The sequence below is a fragment of the Protopterus annectens genome, chromosome 7.part0 (assembly GCF_019279795.1).
Source record: "Protopterus annectens isolate FY-2018-M chromosome 7.part0, PAN1.0, whole genome shotgun sequence".
NCBI classification, from domain to species: domain Eukaryota; kingdom Metazoa; phylum Chordata; order Ceratodontiformes; family Protopteridae; genus Protopterus; species Protopterus annectens.
This window is the reverse complement of record NC_056739.1, coordinates 1183059364-1183079874: the sequence shown is the minus strand read 5'-3', so window position 1 is coordinate 1183079874 and position 20511 is coordinate 1183059364. Positions and strand designations below refer to the sequence as shown.

The 20511-nt window shown below is 34.8% G+C and overlaps 1 protein-coding gene across 3 annotated transcripts in view; it reads right to left on the bottom strand.

Annotated features, from left to right (window-relative positions):
* The window catches only part of MST1 (macrophage stimulating 1), a 442641-nt gene that overhangs the window by 143272 nt on the left and 278858 nt on the right, over positions 1–20511 (bottom strand). For all 3 annotated transcript variants that reach the window (XM_044077787.1, XM_044077790.1, XM_044077788.1), the window contains exon 11: positions 5192–5328. In XM_044077787.1, the coding sequence (XP_043933722.1) occupies positions 5192–5328 (137 nt within the window). The remainder of the gene's footprint in view (positions 1–5191; positions 5329–20511) is intronic.

Here is a 20511-nt window from a genome sequence, read left to right as displayed (position 1 = left end):
TATTACTTCTATCCACCATTCTTCCAGAATAAGTACTTCACAATCCTCAGATAGCATATTACTTCTATCCACCATTCCTCCAGAATAAGTACTTTTTGATGTGTACATGAAAATATGCACCTTCAGAATGAAAGCCATGCACCCATCTTTCTCCTTTATCTTTCTTCTTTAAACCTACTCCATTATCTGCCCCTTAGTGTCTTTTGCACTCATATCATGTCCCTGTTTGTACCCATATCATGTCCCTGTTTTCTCCTTCTGCCTCTAATATGAAAATATCTAACTCCTCCACACTGTCTTCATATCCCTTATCGTTCAGCCTTTTCATTAATCTTGTAGCCTTTTTTTAACTATCTGGATTAGTTTGATTTGGTTCCATTACTACAGCTCAAATACAAACACAATGTGCCACAACACAAAAAATGAATGTCCAAAACACACAATGATCAAAAAACTAAACTGGAAGCATTTTTATAGGGGGGCAAGTCCTATAGATACCAAGTCCACAGTCACAAACATGAAAAAGGGAGAAATCACCCAAACCAAAGGAATCCATGTCAGTGCACAATTAGAAGTCGCACCAGCAGTTATCTCCTGTAGAAAACAGCAATCAGAGTCCTGTTAGCTATTGTCTTGTGTCTCAGGTGCCTGACACTTGTATTTATTTTACTTATTCATTTTACATTTGTTAACTGGAAATGTCCAACTGGACCAGTGGCCCTTTTTCAGCGAAGGCCTGGGAAGAAAAGCTCCTTTACAAAAAAACACATTATAAACAATACAATACTAGAAAACACATTACAAACAATACAATACAAGAAATAGATAACCATCAAGAATATATAACTTTATAGGTAGTAAAACTAACAAATAACTGTCTAAATAACTAAAACATCTAATTAAAAAGTATCTCACTAAAAATATCTAACTATAAATAACTAACAAACTGACAAATAAATTAGCATGAAATACTTTGTGCCACCATAGAGAAATGGCTGATCAGTAGGTAAATATCTTGGCATTGGTGGGAAATATTTGTAAGATGCATGTATGGAAAGTGACAATGATATGTAGATAAGCTGTTTGTAATGGCACCGAAACAGTACATGGTATTCCAGCAGTGGCCACTTGCCATCTTTTGATGTCTTTTCCTGGATGTTATCATTAGTTATTTCCTTTCTGAGTGTATAAAAAGCTCTTTTCTTTTCCATGACTGTTTCCTTTACTTTACTGTTAAATCACACTGGCCCTCTCCTTCTCTTTGCCTTGTTCTTCCTTCTTAACCTCTTGCTCATTACTACATGTGGATTTTATCTCCCCCTCCCACACTGTAGCACATGCAGTGACACAATGACTGTTTGTAACTGGCATCCATATCTTAAGGTCCCCATACCGTCACAGTTTTTATAGGGCAACGTCTACAATTATTTTCTTCATTGAGTCTTCATTCATTCCTGTTTTGTCTGTATGAATCCCGTGTGGTCAAGTGTTTTGATTACTCTTTTTCTTCTGATGTTTAGTTGCTGAAGTATAGAAAGATTCAGACTTTGGTAAGTGCTGTCTTTTCCCCTGCCCATAATTTTCTGTTCTTTCCTTATTGTTTTAAAGTTTCTATTTCCTGTATTTGGGGCAGTATCCTTCCCTACAGTCAAAGCTTTACTGTCTCCTTCCCTGCAATTTGACCATTAGGAAGTTTGCATTTTCATATTCTTGAGGCCCCTTTCCTCCATGTTGTTTTCCCTTCTGTCATCTCCTGACTATTCTGTTGTACTTGAACAGTTTATATCACAGGATCTCCCAAGATCTCCATGTTCTGTTCCATTTTGTCATTTCAAACACAAAGCGTCCAGTACCAGATAGGTGAAAATGGTGAGATTTTATTGTGGCAGCTCCAGCAAGTGGTATATTAAGACACCATATAGTACAGGCAAACCAGTTTTGGCAATGATATGCCTTCCTCAGTGCCATTTTGTCATTTCCCCAGATTTTGGTTGCTCCTTTTTGTCTGTTTATCTGGCCAGTGTTACTGTGCAGGACTCATTGCTCTCCCAATGTTCTAGTTAAGCTTATGGCATTTCTTTTCATAACTCTGTAACCCTCTATTTCTTGATTCCTAGGTAGGTAGGTAGTTAGGCAGACAGACAGGTGTATAGATACTGTATTTTTATTATTTCATGAAGAAATGTGAATTCCATTAACATTACACTTTACCCCCATGTCTTCAGCTGTTTTCATTTATGTTTTTGATGGCTTGCCTGCTTTATTTTATAACTTGGTAAATTAAATGATCTAATGGACAATTTTCAGTCATGCCCTAGGTCAGAGGAAAGTCAGGGCCAATAGTTCACGCATGGCATATGATACATCAAACAAACACAATAACAAGTATACCATACAAAAGGGGCTGTAATGAGTTACATAATTACATGAGTACACAAGGCATACTAAATCCATTAAGATTTTCTAGTAAAATTCCACAAAGTTATAACTGCACTGTCATACCATATATATATATATATATATATATATATATATATATATATAGAGAGAGAGAGAGAGAGAGAGACAGGAGGAGGCACATCTTCAGATGCAATTCTATTACTGGAGATATGAAGCAGTATGGGTGAAAGGGTGAAGACATGTAAATGGCAACTGAAATTATTAGAGAAGAGGTAACTGATATGTTTTTAATAGGATGCAGACAGAGCAGAGGTTAGAGCCAGGAAACAATTAGACAAGAGAAGCAAAGAAATGTAATATTAGAAGGGTGCTAAAATGCTAAGGGGGGGGGGGGGTCCTGAAATATCTGAAGCTAGAATTCTGTATGGAATGGTGGTGGTGTAGGGACGGGGTGTTAAAGAAAGAAAAGGAGGGGATATATCTGATATCTGACAGAGATTTGTTTCAAATGATAGATTTGATATCCAAAGGAAAATTGTTTCAGATAGCAGGAGATAATTTCTTGAATTAAGACACACTTAGAGACTGAAAAAGAAAAAAATGGTTCTATACAAATTGTGGATACCTGAGATTTGAGATCTAAGTAGGTGGTGATGTGCCTAAGGGCGGGCAAATGTTGGAATATACATGTTTGTAAATTGCTATGAAGAATAATGGGGTTGTCTTCCTAGTGACCAGTGTGTTTGTGATGCTTTGGCATGTAGAATTAAAGGGTCTAGTGTCAACCGACAACAGCAATCTATAGATTTCATGGAGTTTGTTTAGGCGTTTGCTTATTTATTTATTGCACAGCAAAGCAATTTAAATTTGAGTTACACCAACAGACAAATGATAATGCATATTCAAATATAGTTAGTAAAATGTTTTACCAATACAAGTGCAATTGTCATGGATGAAGACCTAGTAAGTTTATTATCTTGAGTTGTGTCAGAATCCTTTTAACAGTACGTTTAACAAGGGAGTGGAAAAGAGAGGGTGGAGTCAAAGGTAATGCCTACAAATTCAACAACGGTCAGAAATGTTACTGAGTGTACAGGAGGCTAATTTCTGTGAAGTAGTGAATAACATGCACACTTTTGTGTTTTATTTTTACTACATGAACTTGCAACTGACTGCCAAAGAATCAAAGGGTTTGTTGATGTCTGCCAGTAGTAGGTTTTGTATTTCTCTGTAGTCTTTGCTGTCTTCTAGCATGTGGTGCTCCTCAGCACAGAGGATTTTTAGATATCGATGGACCATGGAGCAATTGTTACAAAAAAAAAAAGCCAAGAATTATGCCTTGGGGAACTCCTGATGCAGATTTGCAAGATTAGCAATGGCATTTTATTGGTGGACTTGAAAGTGTGAGTTTAGCAGGTAATTGTTAAATCATAGAAGAAATTCCTCAGTAAAGCTTATGTGGATAAGGTCAGTGAATAAGTTAGTGTGGATGATCAAACTGCTCAAAGGCTCTCCTTAGTTTACTCAAAACTGCCACTGTAAGAAAGTTCTTCTCCACATTAAGGAAATGGGATAGTTGTTTGAAGAAGGCTGGTAATAGTAGCATTAGAATCTTGACAATGACTACTTTCACTCCTTTGTATTTTTTTTATATACCTTGCTGTATCATTTCTTTTTTGAAATAGTGCTTGTTTTTGTTACTTCATGATTGCCTCAGTTTGTTTGCCTCCACACTACATTTACCTCTACTTAAAGGTACAATCTAATCTTATATAACTTTTTTTTCCAGAGTATAATAAGGCTGTCCTAAGTGAAGCAAGACAAAGTCTATCACAGCAAAGAGTATCTTTCAACACCATGCTTCCTCCTCTGGTCACTGTTAAACCTAACCATTCCTCCTTAGTCTATACCCTGAGCCTGTAGTTGTAATTTCTGATCCTCTCATTTTTGTCTACACTCAAAGTGAGTATAGGCAATATCAATGAAAAAGTCATTTTGCAATCAAGCTCCTTGTACAGCCTAGTAACATATGTAGCCCTTCTCTGTGCAGCCTTCTCAGTTATAGCCACCAAGCCATTAGTGACCACATGTATTACTACTACTTTCCTGCTTTCTGTCAAAATCTCACTCATTTCTTGATTTGACCTGTCCACTCTCACACCTGGTTACATTCTTTCTTGCTTTCACAAACTAGCTATCTGCATTTTACCTGCAACTTCAGTCCCCAGTCACCAAAATTCCTCCCACTTTAATTTCTGCAGACCTAATTTTACCTTCAGCAATAATCGGTTTTCCTGAAATTAATAGGCTATGTCCTTTGTTTATATCAATCTGGCCACCCACGGTCAATATTCTTCCAGCCGAACAGCCTCTTTTGCTTCCATGCACCCTCTGCATTACTTCCTTATCTCTAAGCATCCCTCCTTCTCTACTATTCCTATTCCCCTCTGATGTTTATATCTCTAAGCATTCTTAATGAGACCAAAAAAAATAATGGCTATGCCCTTTGTGGATTGTTTCAACACTCAGTTCCAGGATGACCTATAGAATTTAGCTAGAAAAGTACAAAGAAAAAAAATGCTGAAATTAAGTAAGACAAAAACAACTCACAGCTTCATATGTATTATGTAGCATTGATGTTGGCATATTTATGTGCCAACAAGATGTGAGTTTGTAGTCCTCAGTCAGGAAAACATTATATTTGCTAATGGCTTTCTGTATACTCCACGCATATACCCATATGCATGTATCTGTGTATGACTTTAATTATTTATGTCTTCACTTTGCTTACCACATGGTTTGATGGCACAATAATCAAATTTGGTGTTGGGATCCATAGTGTAACACCAGGGACCATGACTGTCACCATCAGGATTTCGACAGTAGTTCTCCTGGAGATCAGCTTCAGGGTAAGCCTTTGGATTGAATCTACAAGAAACAGATGTTTTTAGTCTACTTGTGAGGCAAAGTGCTTCAGAGCTTCAGAGGTGGTAATAATATTAATAATAATAATAATAATAATAATAGTAATAAAAAGTTGCATGCCACATGCATAAATCTCACATCGGCATCTGATCTGCTGTGTGGCTAGATACATGGAGTACACATCACATTTTTACTAGCATTTGTTTAAATATACTGTTTAATCCAGTGGATACTATATTCCTGGCCTTTTTTATGCATGAACAAGATTATGGAAAATGTACAAATAAGTAGAATAAGAAATCATTTAAACACACATGCATAAAAACAAATGTCTACAAGTCAGAGAATACTCTGAGACACAATGCCAGAACTATTAGAATAATTGACCATAAACTTAGAGCAAATAGCACACATTGCAGAACAGCACATTGTACCACTGACATTCTAATGCAGTCCTCCCTCCAAAGCCCTTGAAAGCTGAATGGGATTTGGGTGAAGTATGTTGTGTTCTAGTTTATGAGTAAGGTACAGCTCTGTCCCTGTTATGCAGGATGTTATTTCCAGCATCTACATACAATGTGGTCGTACTTGAAATGGTGAGGCATGGTGCAATTTTCATGAAGCGTTAAACAACTTAAGACATGCTTTTGAAATGGTGAGGCATGGTGCAATTTTCATGAAGCGTTAAACAACTTAAGACATGCTTTAATTATGTTAAGACAAGTAGCAATTATGTATCATGAAAACATGACTCTAACATCACATATTTTTATGGTTAGAAATATTTGGAAACATGCTTTCCAAATGTCATTTTTCCAAACTCAGTTTGTAGTTTTACATGTATTTATGTGAGATGCATGTTACTTAATAAGAAGTAACACCAGCTAAGAAAACATGTTCAGACCTCTGAGTCAATGCTGTTTTGTTGAAAGTTAGCCAAACTCAGATGGTACTGTAAATGTAAGGTTTTCTGTCTTCTCCCGATGTACAGCGATCTTGGAGATGGTTATATTATTAATATGGGGGTGAGGGGGCAAAGATTCCTTTGTATTAGGTGTCCTTGGAACTTGTCATGAGAGAAATGTTATGATTCTTTATAGCTCATCAAATTTTGTTTCAACTCTACGCATTTGGCAAAATGACATTTGCCTAAATTGTTTTCTATTTTCCGATATGTTTCCATTTTTGTAATTAAGAACATGGATGATGTGTTGTACAATGTAATACATCTTCAATGTCAAATTAATATTTTTTTCTGTAAATTGTATGCAGTATAGAGTACTATGTCCCTTATATAGTGGACACATTACCTCCTCATAAACACGTGTTGAACAGACTGTTTTAGTGCTACATATTGAGTAGCATATAGGATTTATAAGATAACTACATTTAATATGACTTAAAGGAACAGACTATATAGTCACCTGCATCCTTACAGCTTTATGTTTACTGAAGTGCTTTTATCCTAGCATTTTTCAGTGATCTAGTTGTATGTTATAAGTTCAAAAGTAAATACTAGGCAAACAGTCTACAGACTGTTACAAGCCTAGCCAATAACTAGAGGTCAGAATCAAACTCTGTACTTTGTATCTGTGAGGTAAAGGCCTCAACAATTAAGCCAACCCCACCCCATATACCCAATATAGAAATCTCAGTGACTGCTTATGTTCACTATGCATACTTTTTATATTAACAGAAATGAGTAGGAATGAATAGTTATCTACCCTGCTGGGCTGCAGATACTGTACAGATGTTTCATGAAGTTTGAAAAGATGTTCTGTTTCAGATTCATGAAGTAAGATGAAGTGCTCATATACAAGAATAAACCACTGTGTCACAGGAAGTCATGATGTTAATGTAGAACAACACCCTCACATTCTGTACTGACTGACACTCAGCAGAGGTGTCAGGAGTATATGGATAATGTGACTAACAGTATACACAAACACTGCTGTTTTAACTGCAAAGATAACTCTGTTTTACAATAAATGGAGTGATGAATAAAATAGATATATTGTTTCATCAGATATAATAAAAAGTAATTCATAAGTATACTCCCATGGCAAATATAAGGAATGGATTAAAATGCTAGTATGTAACTTTTACTAATATGTTACAGTCTAGTAGGGTTTATTTGATCAAACAGTCTTTTTTTAACCATCGCCTGTGGTGCACTTTAGCTCCACCTGCTGGCAGAGCCCTGAGTTTATATATAAATTATATTATTGTTATTATTATTCTCTCTCGAGAGAGTTATTATTATTATTATTATTATTATACATTGAGCTGGTATAGCTGCTATGGAGGAACAATGATAAAGCTCTCCATTTATCAATGAAATTGTGTTGCAAACACCTGTTATATATCTTAATGCAACACCCTATTAAAACAACTAATAATTTGTTAGTGTGGCACTATTATAACCCCAGAGTAGATCAGGACTATTAGAAAAAAATAAGGGTAGCAGAAACAACATATCCTGTAATTTTCTAAGAAGTTAATATAGGTACTTCATGCACTACATTTGAGGAGAAAAAAACTTACTAGGAAGGAATTAGTGAAGGAATGCTATGCCGTAGTTTCCAATAAAACACAGACACATACACACAGAAGTATAGCATCACAAAATGTATTCCACAAACAGCAAATCCTTTAACAATCAAGCAGATGTTATCAGATCTTCAGTGAACAAACATTAAGTTAGTTAACAATTTAAGTTGGCAGAGGCACTAGAGATTTGAGATCACACACAGATATGTTTCTGGCATGTACCTTTACTTTAGAAACTGAGTATCCAGCCCAGTCGCATCACTCGGATCCCAGACTACTTGAATTACACATAAAGTTAACACATCACATACCTAGGGACAGCCCCTTTATATAAGCTATAAATGTAACTATGCCTATACTGACCAGCAATTGACAGTAGCAGAACAGAAGATTTGTTTCTGCCTGCTGTCCGTACCAGTAACGTCCCCAAGTTCCTCTAATGAATTTAGAACGTTTCTAGAATAACAGGATTTGTATTAGCACATATTTTCTGAAAGGTTCAAACTTTGCAACTTCAATGTATGTCATTATTTAATGATGTCAGTTCTCTGTGGTTTGTTTGAAAACCACAGATTTTATGAAGAACAAACCAAAAATATGAAGCAATAATCTGGAAGTTCTGAGGAAATCTGGACAGTTGACAGGCATAAAAAGTAAGTGCAAACGTGACACATAGTGTTCCACTGCCTTTCGGACAGCATCTGTTAAGTGTTTTATGGCATTGAAAGCCAGCAAAACACAATTTGTTTCCCCTGTAAGTAGTAGTACATTGAGTGGATAAAGATCCTTACACTACAAAGAATTATGATTGTCTCACCGACCATACCCCTGTACTATGTGTTTTCGACATGGATGCCAGTATTCACCTCTCGAGCTTCGCTCTCAAGGCTAATTTCTTGGCATCCATGTCTAACACATAATAAATGAGTTATAGTTGGCAACCTGATCATAATCGTCTATGTAATGAATCCCATTATGATCTATTTACAGATCTGAAAACCTAAGTGATTCCTTCTTCACTAGTTTTTCAGAACATGTATAGAAGTAACTGTCCTGAGGCATCTGTGTAGTACCTTGTTTTATTCCATTACTCTCAGAGTAGCATCAATGCTAACAAGCTGTACTACATCTTTCAATGGACAATCAATTCAAAATAAGTATCAGCAGCAAGAAAAAACATAAATACAAATGAGGAATGTAAAGTGTGTGAAGTCTTCACTATACTCTCTTGACAGTTCTCGATACTGAATATTCAACAGCTTCTCTGATTTCTGTTGTGAAAGTTTCAACAAATGTCTTCCATCCCTTCTTAGAGCTGTATGCGATCTCCATGTACTATATATCATCTTGGATTGATCTAAACCTTCTCCCCTTTAACAGCTGAAAAAGGTTTGGGGGGTCGGGATATATTTTTTTCCCTTCACCCATGTTGTTACATTTTTTATGCATTAAACTATGTTAAATCACACTCTGTGCTGGCTCTGATTTGTTTTGGTATTGCTTTGGACTATAGAGCCTTTGCACTTGCCGTACATGAGGGTTGGAGTGATTTGGAGTACATTCAAGCACATGTCCTTGTATATACAGTAGTGCCTGCTGAAATATAAAATAAGACTTGATTAAGGAATTAATCTGTTTTACACTGTCTAGGAAATCCTTTCTTAATGACTTTACATAATACTTGTATCTCTAGTAGAAGTCTTAACACCTGCAGCTTCTCAAACAATATGTGTTGCTGACTCATAATCCAGATCACGTCCAAATATCCTTCCAGCAAATCTTCCTTTCATTTTCTTAAATATCCACAACTAGGAAACATTCAAACCAATAAAGACTATTCCAAGTTACAACATTAAACACAACTAGGAAACATTCAAACCAATAAAGACTATTCCAAGTTACAACATTAAACACAACTAGGAAACATTCAAACCAATAAAGACCATTCCAAGTTACAACATTAAACACAACTAGGAAACATTCAAACCAATAAAGACTATTCCAAGTTACAACATTAAACACAACTAGGAAACATTCAAACCAATAAAGACTATTCCAAGTTACAACATTAAACACAACTAGGAAACATTCAAACCAATAAAGACTATTCCAAGTTACAACATTAAACACAACTAGGAAACATTCAAACCAATAAAGACTATTCCAAGTTACAACATTAAACACAACTAGGAAACATTCAAACCAATAAAGACTATTCCAAGTTACAACATTAAACACAACTAGGAAACATTCAAACCAATAAAGACTATTCCAAGTTACAACAGTAAAGGCAAAACACAGATGGAATCAACTTTCTACGTCGGAAGAAAATAAACTTTAATAAAACTAATGAGCTAAACAGCTTCCATATATAAGCTTCATTAGGTAAAACTTATAAGAAAAATACGTGTTCACATTTAAAGAAACATATACATCATGAGACATCATCTTTCTCATTTCACTGGAGCTTAAAACAAACGTGAGTAATAATATTGTTAGGAGACAGATGTTATGCGTAGATGGATTAAACACAAATTACACCATTTTAGAGAATCAGCTTGAGTCAATGACCAATGAATTTTGTGATAGAGGTTATCACAGAACACTTTTGCCAAATAAACAACATTCAATGTTCACACAAAGAGGGGATATAAGTAAACCAATATTTTATGAATCTGCAGTAATACATAATCCTAATGATGATAGGCAGCAGATGAGAATGTTACTAAGAGAAAATAGACATAAAAGGCATATTAAAGATATTATAAAGAAACATTGGCATATATTGAGCTTGACTGAATCTCCTAAAACATACTTCTAGAATGCCCTAGATTCGGCTATAAGCAGGCATATGTACTCTTAAGCAAAGGTTATGTTATAAAGAACAAGCTGATGTAAAGAAAGTAAGATTAAGTCAGAGGAAAGGGGGATTAGCATGTACAAATGCATTTATTGTAAATACATATATAAGAAAAAGGGATTTATTCATCCAATAACTAATAACATGTATTCATTTAATGGCTTTGCAGATTGTGTTTCAAGGAATACAGTGTATTAGCTGAGTGTGAATGCTGTCAGGCATTCTGTATGCTTTAGGGATCATTTATCCAATGTCATTAGACAACTTACTACAAATACACTCTATATACATATTCTTAAAACAGATACTAGATATACTTTAAACTTAACTATATTAGAAATAATATGTGAAAAATAGAAGAGGGGTGATATGGTGAATAAGACATAAATACCAAGTACTACTGGATTAATGAAATGAGAGTGGATGTATATCCAGGCTTGACTTATAAAGCTATTATTAAACCTGTTTTAAACAAAAATAATTGTATTAAATCAGTTATACATAGTATTTATTACTACTATATAAACTATATTTTAATGTGTGTATTATCTGATACTGGTTTTATATTTAATTGTAGTATTAATATGTTTGTTTCAAGCACCAATGAAATGAGAAAGATGATGACACATGATGTCTACATTTCTTTAAATGTGAGCACTTGTGCTTCCTGTAAGTTTTACCTGATGAAGCTTATATACGAAAGCTGATTCCATTTGTGCTTTGTATTTTCTTAAATAGGTTTTGTTTAAAATGTCTGTGATATGAATCAGTTTTCCTGGCTTGTACTGTACTTCTAAGTCATAATTCTGTAACACCAACCAGTATTCTTTGTAATATAGCTGGTGCCTTGGATAAGAATTTCTTGAAATTAATTTGCAAATATTTATGATCTGACTACTTTGAATTGCTTACTTTGTACATAATCATAGAATTTCTGGCATTCAAACATCATTGCAATAATTTTTTTTTCCATATGACTATAACTGTTTTTTGTATCAATCAATGCTTCCAAGTCAGTGTTCTTGTAGTAGAACTTCCCCAGTCCCTCTGGTTTGCATCAACTTGTAGCGTAACTGGAAAGAAAACATTGTAATACTTGACTATAGACAGTGGTTACTTGCACAATTCCCCCAAAAATTGAAAGAGATGCTTTATCAGTAGGTGTATAAATATTCACTATGGCATACATTTTTCGGCATGTGATTATACATCATTTCAAGTCAGGAAGTGATTAACATGTTTCAAGAATGTATCTGGTATTTTGCTTTACTGAGGTTCAGATTTTTGTGGCCTTAATCTGTCCAACAGCTTAGTCAAGTGACTTTTACCTCACAGCATCTCAAACTAGAATGTAATCCATAACATTAACAACAATTTCTATCCCTTGAATCAAGCTTGTTAAAGTATACTGATATACCTCTAATAATGGCAGACTACCAAATGGTTGACTCTGGAATCTGTATTTATCCAGAAGCATAAGTTGCATAAAAGTCCTGAACTTGCCTCATTCATTTTAATTTGCCAAAATCCTTGGCCTTCGCTTCATCCAACATTGAAAAGAACTTGGTAGTGGACCTAGTGGCAACCAATTATTTTTAAGTCTGCAAAGGATGGTGTTCCCTTTTGATAGTTAGAAGTCTTTGCCCTTCAGATGACACGTTAAACCTAGGTCCCATATGCTTAAGTTGGTGGTAGCTCAGGTGGATGTAAAATATCCCAAGACAGCTATCAAAAAGAGGAGGAAGTGCTTTATTCACATTTTTATCATTCAGTCTGATTTACATATTCATTTTTTATAACATTTACTTTATTTTGTTCCCATATTTTCTAAACCTTGACATATAACGTATACAGGGGCGGCCACGGTGGTGCAGCGGTTAGCGTTGCTGCCTCACAGCAAGAGGTTCTCCAGTTCGATCCTCGGCTGGGGTGCCTTCTGTGTGGAGTCTGCATGTCCTCCCTGTGGTCACGTGGGTTTCCTCCAGGTGCTCCGGTTTCCTCCCACATTCCAAAGACATGCTGTAGGTGGATTGGACACTCTAAATTGGCCCTAGGTGTGAGTGCATGCATGTGTGTGCCTTCTGTGGAAGGTTGAGCGCCGGGCTGGCAACTCAACACCATAAAACTCCACTGCCAATCATGAGCGGACAGGTGATCAGCTGTGGCAGCTCCTAACCAGGAAAAGCCGAAAGAAGAAGAAGACATATAACATATACAGGGAAGAAAACAATCATTTCCATTTTCATTATTTCAACAAGACACAAAAAAGACTTTTCAATGCCAATATAAACTAATTGTCTCCCAATCTTTTCTTCCACAACCATCTTTTTTATGTCATCAAGCACATCTTTATCATCTTTAGATTGGTAAAAACAGTATTCTGTCCCATTTCTCATTTTCATAGTTTTTCTCATATTTTCCATATAATATCATATCCATTATTATATTTTTAAACCCTTACCATTTATATTTCCTTTTAAAACTTTTTCCATAACTATTAATTTTTTATAGTCCAAAAAAAAACATTTTGTTGTTTCTTCTTCATTACACTCATTACATTTTCTTTCTTCTATTACCCTTTATTTCATATTACTTTTAACTGGTAACTATCCTACAAAATTCTTCACAGAAAATTCCTTGCTTCATACAACTTCTAAAACCCTTTCCTTCAATTGTATCACATTTCTTTACATCTTCTTTTAATTCATGCTAAGGATATACCATATAATATTTTTCCATAATATTGTTATACCATAATTTTCTGCTTTTTTTCAATCTCACTCATTTTTGCTTCCTGTATTTTTATTTTATTCTGATATTATTTTACTTTGATCTTTTCTTATTTACCACTTATTTTCCCTCCTTCATATTTCCATACTTCTTCATACCTTACATGTAACATTTTCCCATCATTTATCTTTCACCTTCTGAATTACCCAGAAAAATGCATAGATGATAAGCATAACACATGGTTTTTAGGTTCAAACCTCCTTCTTTTTATTGTATATCACCCCTGTTTTCACTGAATTCAGTCTTGATCCCCAAATCCATCCACAGCCCCTTTTCCCATTTTAGCAGTGACAATCTTCTAGAGTCAAGGTTGACGCCGCTGGGTGGCTAGCCCTGCTGTAGTCTTGATCTCCAAATTAAAAAATATTTCTAGCAAGTCTTTCTCCATTTTAGCGGGAAACATGTATCTCCCAAATATGTTAGTTTTCCTAATATGTAGATATTTAATATATACACTTTTTTGTTAACTGATAGATTAAAACTTCTCACCATGATAGCATTCTTTTATTTCATCCATTATTTGCAACTGCTCATTTACATGTTTATAGCCACCAAATTTCACTTTTAATGCCCTTATTTCCTGCCTAGTATAATATACTCAATTAGTTTTCTCAGTATCACCAAAGTCTTTACTTTTTGCCTTGTTTAACTGTAAACCAGCTTTCTTTAATGATTCTTCCACTTGTACAACTTCATTTAGCCACAATCACTAAATCATCTGCTTATCACAGATAAATTGGTATTATAACTCCTTTTCCCATCTCCCATTTTGCTTTCTTTATTTCATACATACACACTTGAATTATTGTATTGATTACCGGTACAGGTACATACTTAATGGACATCTTGGGTTAATGCCTCTCCTAATTTTTTTCTTTTCTACCTTACATCCATTTGCCAAAAACTTTCACCCATGACATTTCATAGCATTTTTATAACATTCGTTTCTCCTATCCCATATGTCACTAGGATCTTCCATATTGCTTTAGTCTTAACAAGTCACTAACCTTACTTCCTTATTTTGTTTCAAAATTATATCTGTTACTCCTTTTACTATTATTAACATTTCATTCACTTTTCTCCATTTGATTCTGAAAACCTCTAGTCCTATAACTTCATCCAAAACCTTCTTCATCCTTTTTGTATTATATTCATAAAGATCTGTATTTCCCAGTTTTGTCTCCAATTTATTATATGTTTTCTTTCAGCTTTTTTCCATATAAGCTTAATTATTTCACCACAAATCCATTAATCTGTTATTCCTTTCTCTGTCCATTCATTTAATATTTTACAGAATATTAATCTCTCAATTTAATTTGTCACTTTATAATATTCATAACCTATCCTGGTGCTGATTCTTCCTGTCCTGAAGTTATTTTTTTTTTCCATTCTACTTCTATCATAGTGATCTCCCTTTCTAGAGAATTCTTAACATTTTCAGATATTTTTTTAAATCCATACTTCTTATTTTACTATCTCCTTTTCATACATTCTACCCACAAACTTTTCCACAATTTCTAATGTCTCTCTGTCTGTATCTAATATTTCCTTCCTCATCAAACATTGCATCCATTCATTTTCTTATTTGTACCTCTTTTCCTAAAAATGGAAAAACTTCTTCTTTTTCCTTTCAAAAAATACTGTTGTCTAAACAAGATATTTTTAACTTTTTCTCTATTTTTTCATACACCTCTCTTTCAATTTCTATGAGTCTGTCACTACACTGTTCTATTTCTTCTTCATGTCATTTTATGATTTCATTATATACTCTCCTATTCTTTTGTTTCATTCTTTTTCTACAAAAATATTTTCCTACATTTTTGTTTATAAGCACTTCACCAATGTGTCCAGTTTCCATAATGTACTCATTGTCATATGCTGTTCCTATAAATTATTATGCCCCTTTTCACCTCATCTGTTTTAGCAAACTCTTCAGCCAATCTTTATTCCTTTTTCTTCTTTTATTACTTCTCTGTCATCTCCTGTTCTAGTACATGCTGCTCTGTGACCTGAAAACTCAACCATTTTTACCCCACCCATTATTTCTTTCATATCTTTTGAATGCACTGCATAATCTGTTTCAGTTCTGAATGTCCCCTTTTATATGCCTAGTCTCTATTTTTTCCTAGGTTCAACCCTCTGTGTCTTACAACTTCTATTACTTTAATATCTTGTGTTATTTTTCCAATCTCCTTTCTCAAATTACAGTTAAAATGCCCCACCATAATAAATGACATATTTAACAAGACAAAGTTTTTAAGTTCTTCAAACATATTTTTCCTCTCTGTCATATTGATATGTGCATAAACTACAATTACCCTTATGTAGCTTTCCCTTTTCCTTATATCACATACCACTAATCGTCCAGGTACTGCTACTGTCACATACAGTATCTTTTTTCTCTTGACTTTTGAAAAACATTCCTATTCCTGAACACATATCACACCCGCTGACCTTATAATCTTCTTGCTGCATAGTCTCTTATTTCTTCCCCTTTTTCTTCCTTCATACATCTCATATCTAACAAACATATCACATCCATACTTATTTTGTACACCATTCAGTCACTACCATACCATTAATATTATTATTTTGAATGCTGTTTGCATTTAGATCTAAAATTCCTAAGTCATCCTTTTCCTTTGTAGACTCTTTCGTATTTCCATTTTTTTTCTTCTTCTTCACTACACCTTCCCCAACAGATTTTTTATAACTTTCTTCTTGTTCTTCTGTCTCAAGTTCACACTTTTCCATTTCTTCACTTCCTAATGTTGCAGATTTGTTTTTATCTTGCACTGTAATACTTTCTATTTGCAAAACATTTTCTGTTTCATTCTCATCTTTTTCCATATGAAGTACATTTTCTTCTTCAATTATATCCCCTTAACACTTTCTCTACCAGTATATTCAGTTATATTATCCTCAGATGATCTTTCTTCTGAAATATTCTCTTCTTCTTCTACCTTTTCATTTTGTAGTAAAGAACAGTCAAACCAAAAATGCCCATATGCATTGCATTTTTTACATTTAGGCCTACAATGTTTGTAGCATGTTCCCTTTCCCTGCATTGCCAACATTTTCTTTTATTACAGTCTTGTATCAGGAGCATCTCATCCCCATAAAAACATGCTTTCAGTTGGCCCTAATGCCATACTGTTCTTTGTTTCCCATTCACAATTATAGCATTTGAAATATGTTATCATTTTCCTTTATGCACCTCCATTGTTACCCATACCTCTGACCATATGTCCAAGCATGTCTTTCAGCATATATTTTTTAAAGTCATGCACTTTATTACAAATAGACAGAAAAAAAGTCTTTAACTCAAGTTCCTCTGTGCCAGATGTCCTGAACTGCACATTTATTTTCTTCTTTAACTGTAGTCCCAAGTTCTGAAATATATTCTCATTACATGGTATAAATGAACTCCTTTCCTGTTCATAATTGATAATTTTTTCAGGTAAAGTAAAAGTTTCAAAAGTAACTTCACAAAAATCTTCTGATCCTAAGTGTATTAAATCTCTTATGACCGAAAGGTAAAATACTGTCTATAACTTCACACCTGTTAATAATATCACTTTTCTTTGTTTTGATTCTTATCATTGGTCTAATGTTCTGGTTTTTTTGCCTTTGCATTAGTTCTTGTTTTCTTTCAGCTTCAGTCACAGCATCTTCCTTTCCTTTGTTTACCATTTTTGCATATATAAGTTTTTATATTGCTCACAAGAATACCCTGTTGCAGGGGCATGCCTTTAAAACCAGCTACTCCACTGGCCAAACATACTCCAAAACTGCTGTCAGAACCATCTGGTAATCCAGCTTCTTTACCAGAATCATCTGGAAGCACCTATCCCAGCATGCCATTCACCATGGTATTCCAGCTTGCTTCATCAGGATTTGTCTCATCTCGATCCATCACCTCCAGCTACACAGAAGTTTCCAGACCTCCTCTAACTCTGTAACAACTATCTCTCTTACAGAGAGATCTCGGTATTCTGCAGCACTGCACTCTCAGCCTGTTTTCTTTTTTCCTCCTCCAACTTGAAATTTCTCTAAAAAGAGGCCACTAGCCTAGTTGGACTGACATGGATCCATGCACATTCTGCCTTAATTTTTTGGCCACAGCCCACTGCTATTGCCACATTCATTTGGTGCAGTCTGTTACTCCTTGAGACTCCATACACTTAAGTTCCTCTTCAGTCTTCTATTTAGGCACTCTGCATAGAGTATGAGTTATTGGTACAGCTTCTGATGACAACTTAAAGTGCTGTCCCGTTGTTAAACATATTAGCTCTTCAAATAGTTCAGCACAGCTTTCTAGAACATGAGTGCTTTTTGACTGAGATACAGTGGTTACTTGCACAATTCCCAAAGAATATTTAAGAGACGGCTTATCAGTATGTGTATAAATATTCAATGTTGCATTGCAGTCTGCATTTTATGACTTTTTACTTGTACTGAAATTCTAATTACAGATCATTTTGTTCTATTTTCTTTAGCTACAGTGAGTAAACCAGATGTAGAATTCTGACTACATGGCTTTTTATTCCAGCTGTGTACCACAAACAGTATTTTACTGAAGTTATTTTGCTTTTACCTTAGTGCTGCTCAAACAATTGACTTAGCTGCCTTCCTGAGAGTTTTATCTGTACTTCCCATACACTGGACATGTTAACAAAACACAGCCTTTCTCTCACTTTGACTTGGACAACTACCATTATTTTTCATCTGAGAGCATGAGCTCTTTTAATTGTGCTCATAAGTCATGCAGACATTTTTGTCCAGTATATTTGGTTGCTTTAATGGCTATAATTGTATTTGCAAAGTGACAATCTGAAACAATAGCTTGCACACCTTAAGTCTTAATTTAAGCCTACAGCAATACAGTAGCACACATGCAGATTTACTCAGCTTGCAGTTAAGACAACATGTTAAAAGTAGGCACAGCCATTATATTGCATCACATACTGCTTTCTAATATAGGCACAATTGTTTTGCCATTATTCCACAATTTCTTTTTGACCAGACATCTTTCTGGCACTTAGCCGCAGACTGATAACCACTCATTCATCCATTTTCTGACATTATAAGCTTTGCACTTAGTGTACACAATCTTAACAGACTTCACTTTAGTCGAACTCTGCAATTTAGGGTTTAACTGTTTATTTGATTCTATAACATTAATGTTTTTCTGTTGTACAATTATACATAAACATATTCTAGCAAAATGGTTGTTGCCTCCACTTAATTTGCAGATTTCATTTTCAGCTCTGGGGTCCTTTTTATACCTGTAAGTATATTATATACAATGGGTATGGCTGCTATCGGCTGATTGTTTACCAAACACTATCTTGTTTGCCACACAGTTTTCTGCTTGTTAGTTTTAGTTTTATTATTTTCACAGTTTCTAGGCATCTTTTCACTTTAACTTTATACCTTCTCAGTCTTGTATACTTCTGTCTCCTCAGTTATAGTTTTGAAATGCACATTACATGGTTTTCTCACATGGCATAAATTTGTAGTGTCTTTTAGCATTTAACCAGTTTCTCTCAACAGTTTTCGTTTAGGGTAATCATTTCTGATGCCATATTTGTTCCGTCTTATTAAAGAATCATACAGCTCCTCAGATTTATATTTACACTTTCTGTTTTACGTCAGTGATGTTAGCATAATAAATCCATTTAAACCATTGATTCCATGTGAAATGTATGTCTTACATAGTATAAATTCTTCTTTGTCTCACAGTATGCCTGAAATTAATTTTCACTACTGCAAGTTTGACTTTTTCCTCTTCTTTAAATGAAAAAAGATTAAATATCCCAGTGGCTTGCTTCCTTATGACTTGGAAAAAAAAATAATATTCTCTGGTTTATTTCCAAGCTCAGTTGTAGTGAAACATAGTTCAAAACAATGAATCCAGGACCGTCAGTCTTCAGAGAGGTTCTCCTGCAACTTCAGAGATGGTGGTGTTTGCAGGGTCATCATTTTGAAGAAAACATTGAAATCAAGGTTACCAAAAAATACCCTGGTTGTCCAATAAAATGCAAAAATTATTGTTTTTGTACAAGTGCAAAAAACTGAGTTAAATGTGCTGTTAAATTATTTTTTTCATTTTTTTCAGTCAAAATTAGGGAAAAAACAGACTAATGAATAATAACTTTACATGCACAAGCTGTTCTCTTGCCCTGTGCAGTGTTGTGGATACTGAAAACATTGGCTGCAGTACAGAAGGACAAACATCAGGCTGAAGTTTCCCTGTAATTTACAGAAAAAAATAACAGAAAGTTGTAAGTAGTATTTTATTTCTGAAACCGTGTCAGATCTGCAGTGGAAATGGGAGGAAAACAGAGTTCATACACAGGCAATGACAACAGACACAACAAGGTTTCTACCATCAACCTTTACTACAAAGAGATACTAAAGACCCAGCCAAATCATGATTCCCACCCTATAGTACATGTATTATAGTTAGAGCAGTACTTTACATGCCTGGTATGCGGCAAATATGATGCTCTCTGCAAATACACTACCTTAGTATAAAATCAAATCAGCTACAGGGAGGGGACTGTAAGACTGTACTGTGAATATTACAAAATGAAGATAGAACGACAAGCCATTGCAAACCACATATGCCCACTCACTTTCACTCCGCATTCACACCTATGGCCAATTTACAGAGGCATACATTCATATGCATCTTGTCTTTGGGATGTGGGAGGAAACCAGAATACCCAGTGAAAACCCACAAGAACACACAGAGGATGTGGAGAGTCCACACAGAAGGCATCCCAGTTAAGAGAACAGTTGGAGAACCAAGTACTGTGAGGCAACGCTGCTAACATTATCTACTGACACTAAAATATTAGTATTGTTCTTTAAGGTTGGACTGGTTACTCAGTCATAGCACACATACCCAAAAGTATCAAAGCAGGAAATATCAGCTGCAATGGAGGGAATTTGGGATTTGTCATTTTGAGTCTCAATAA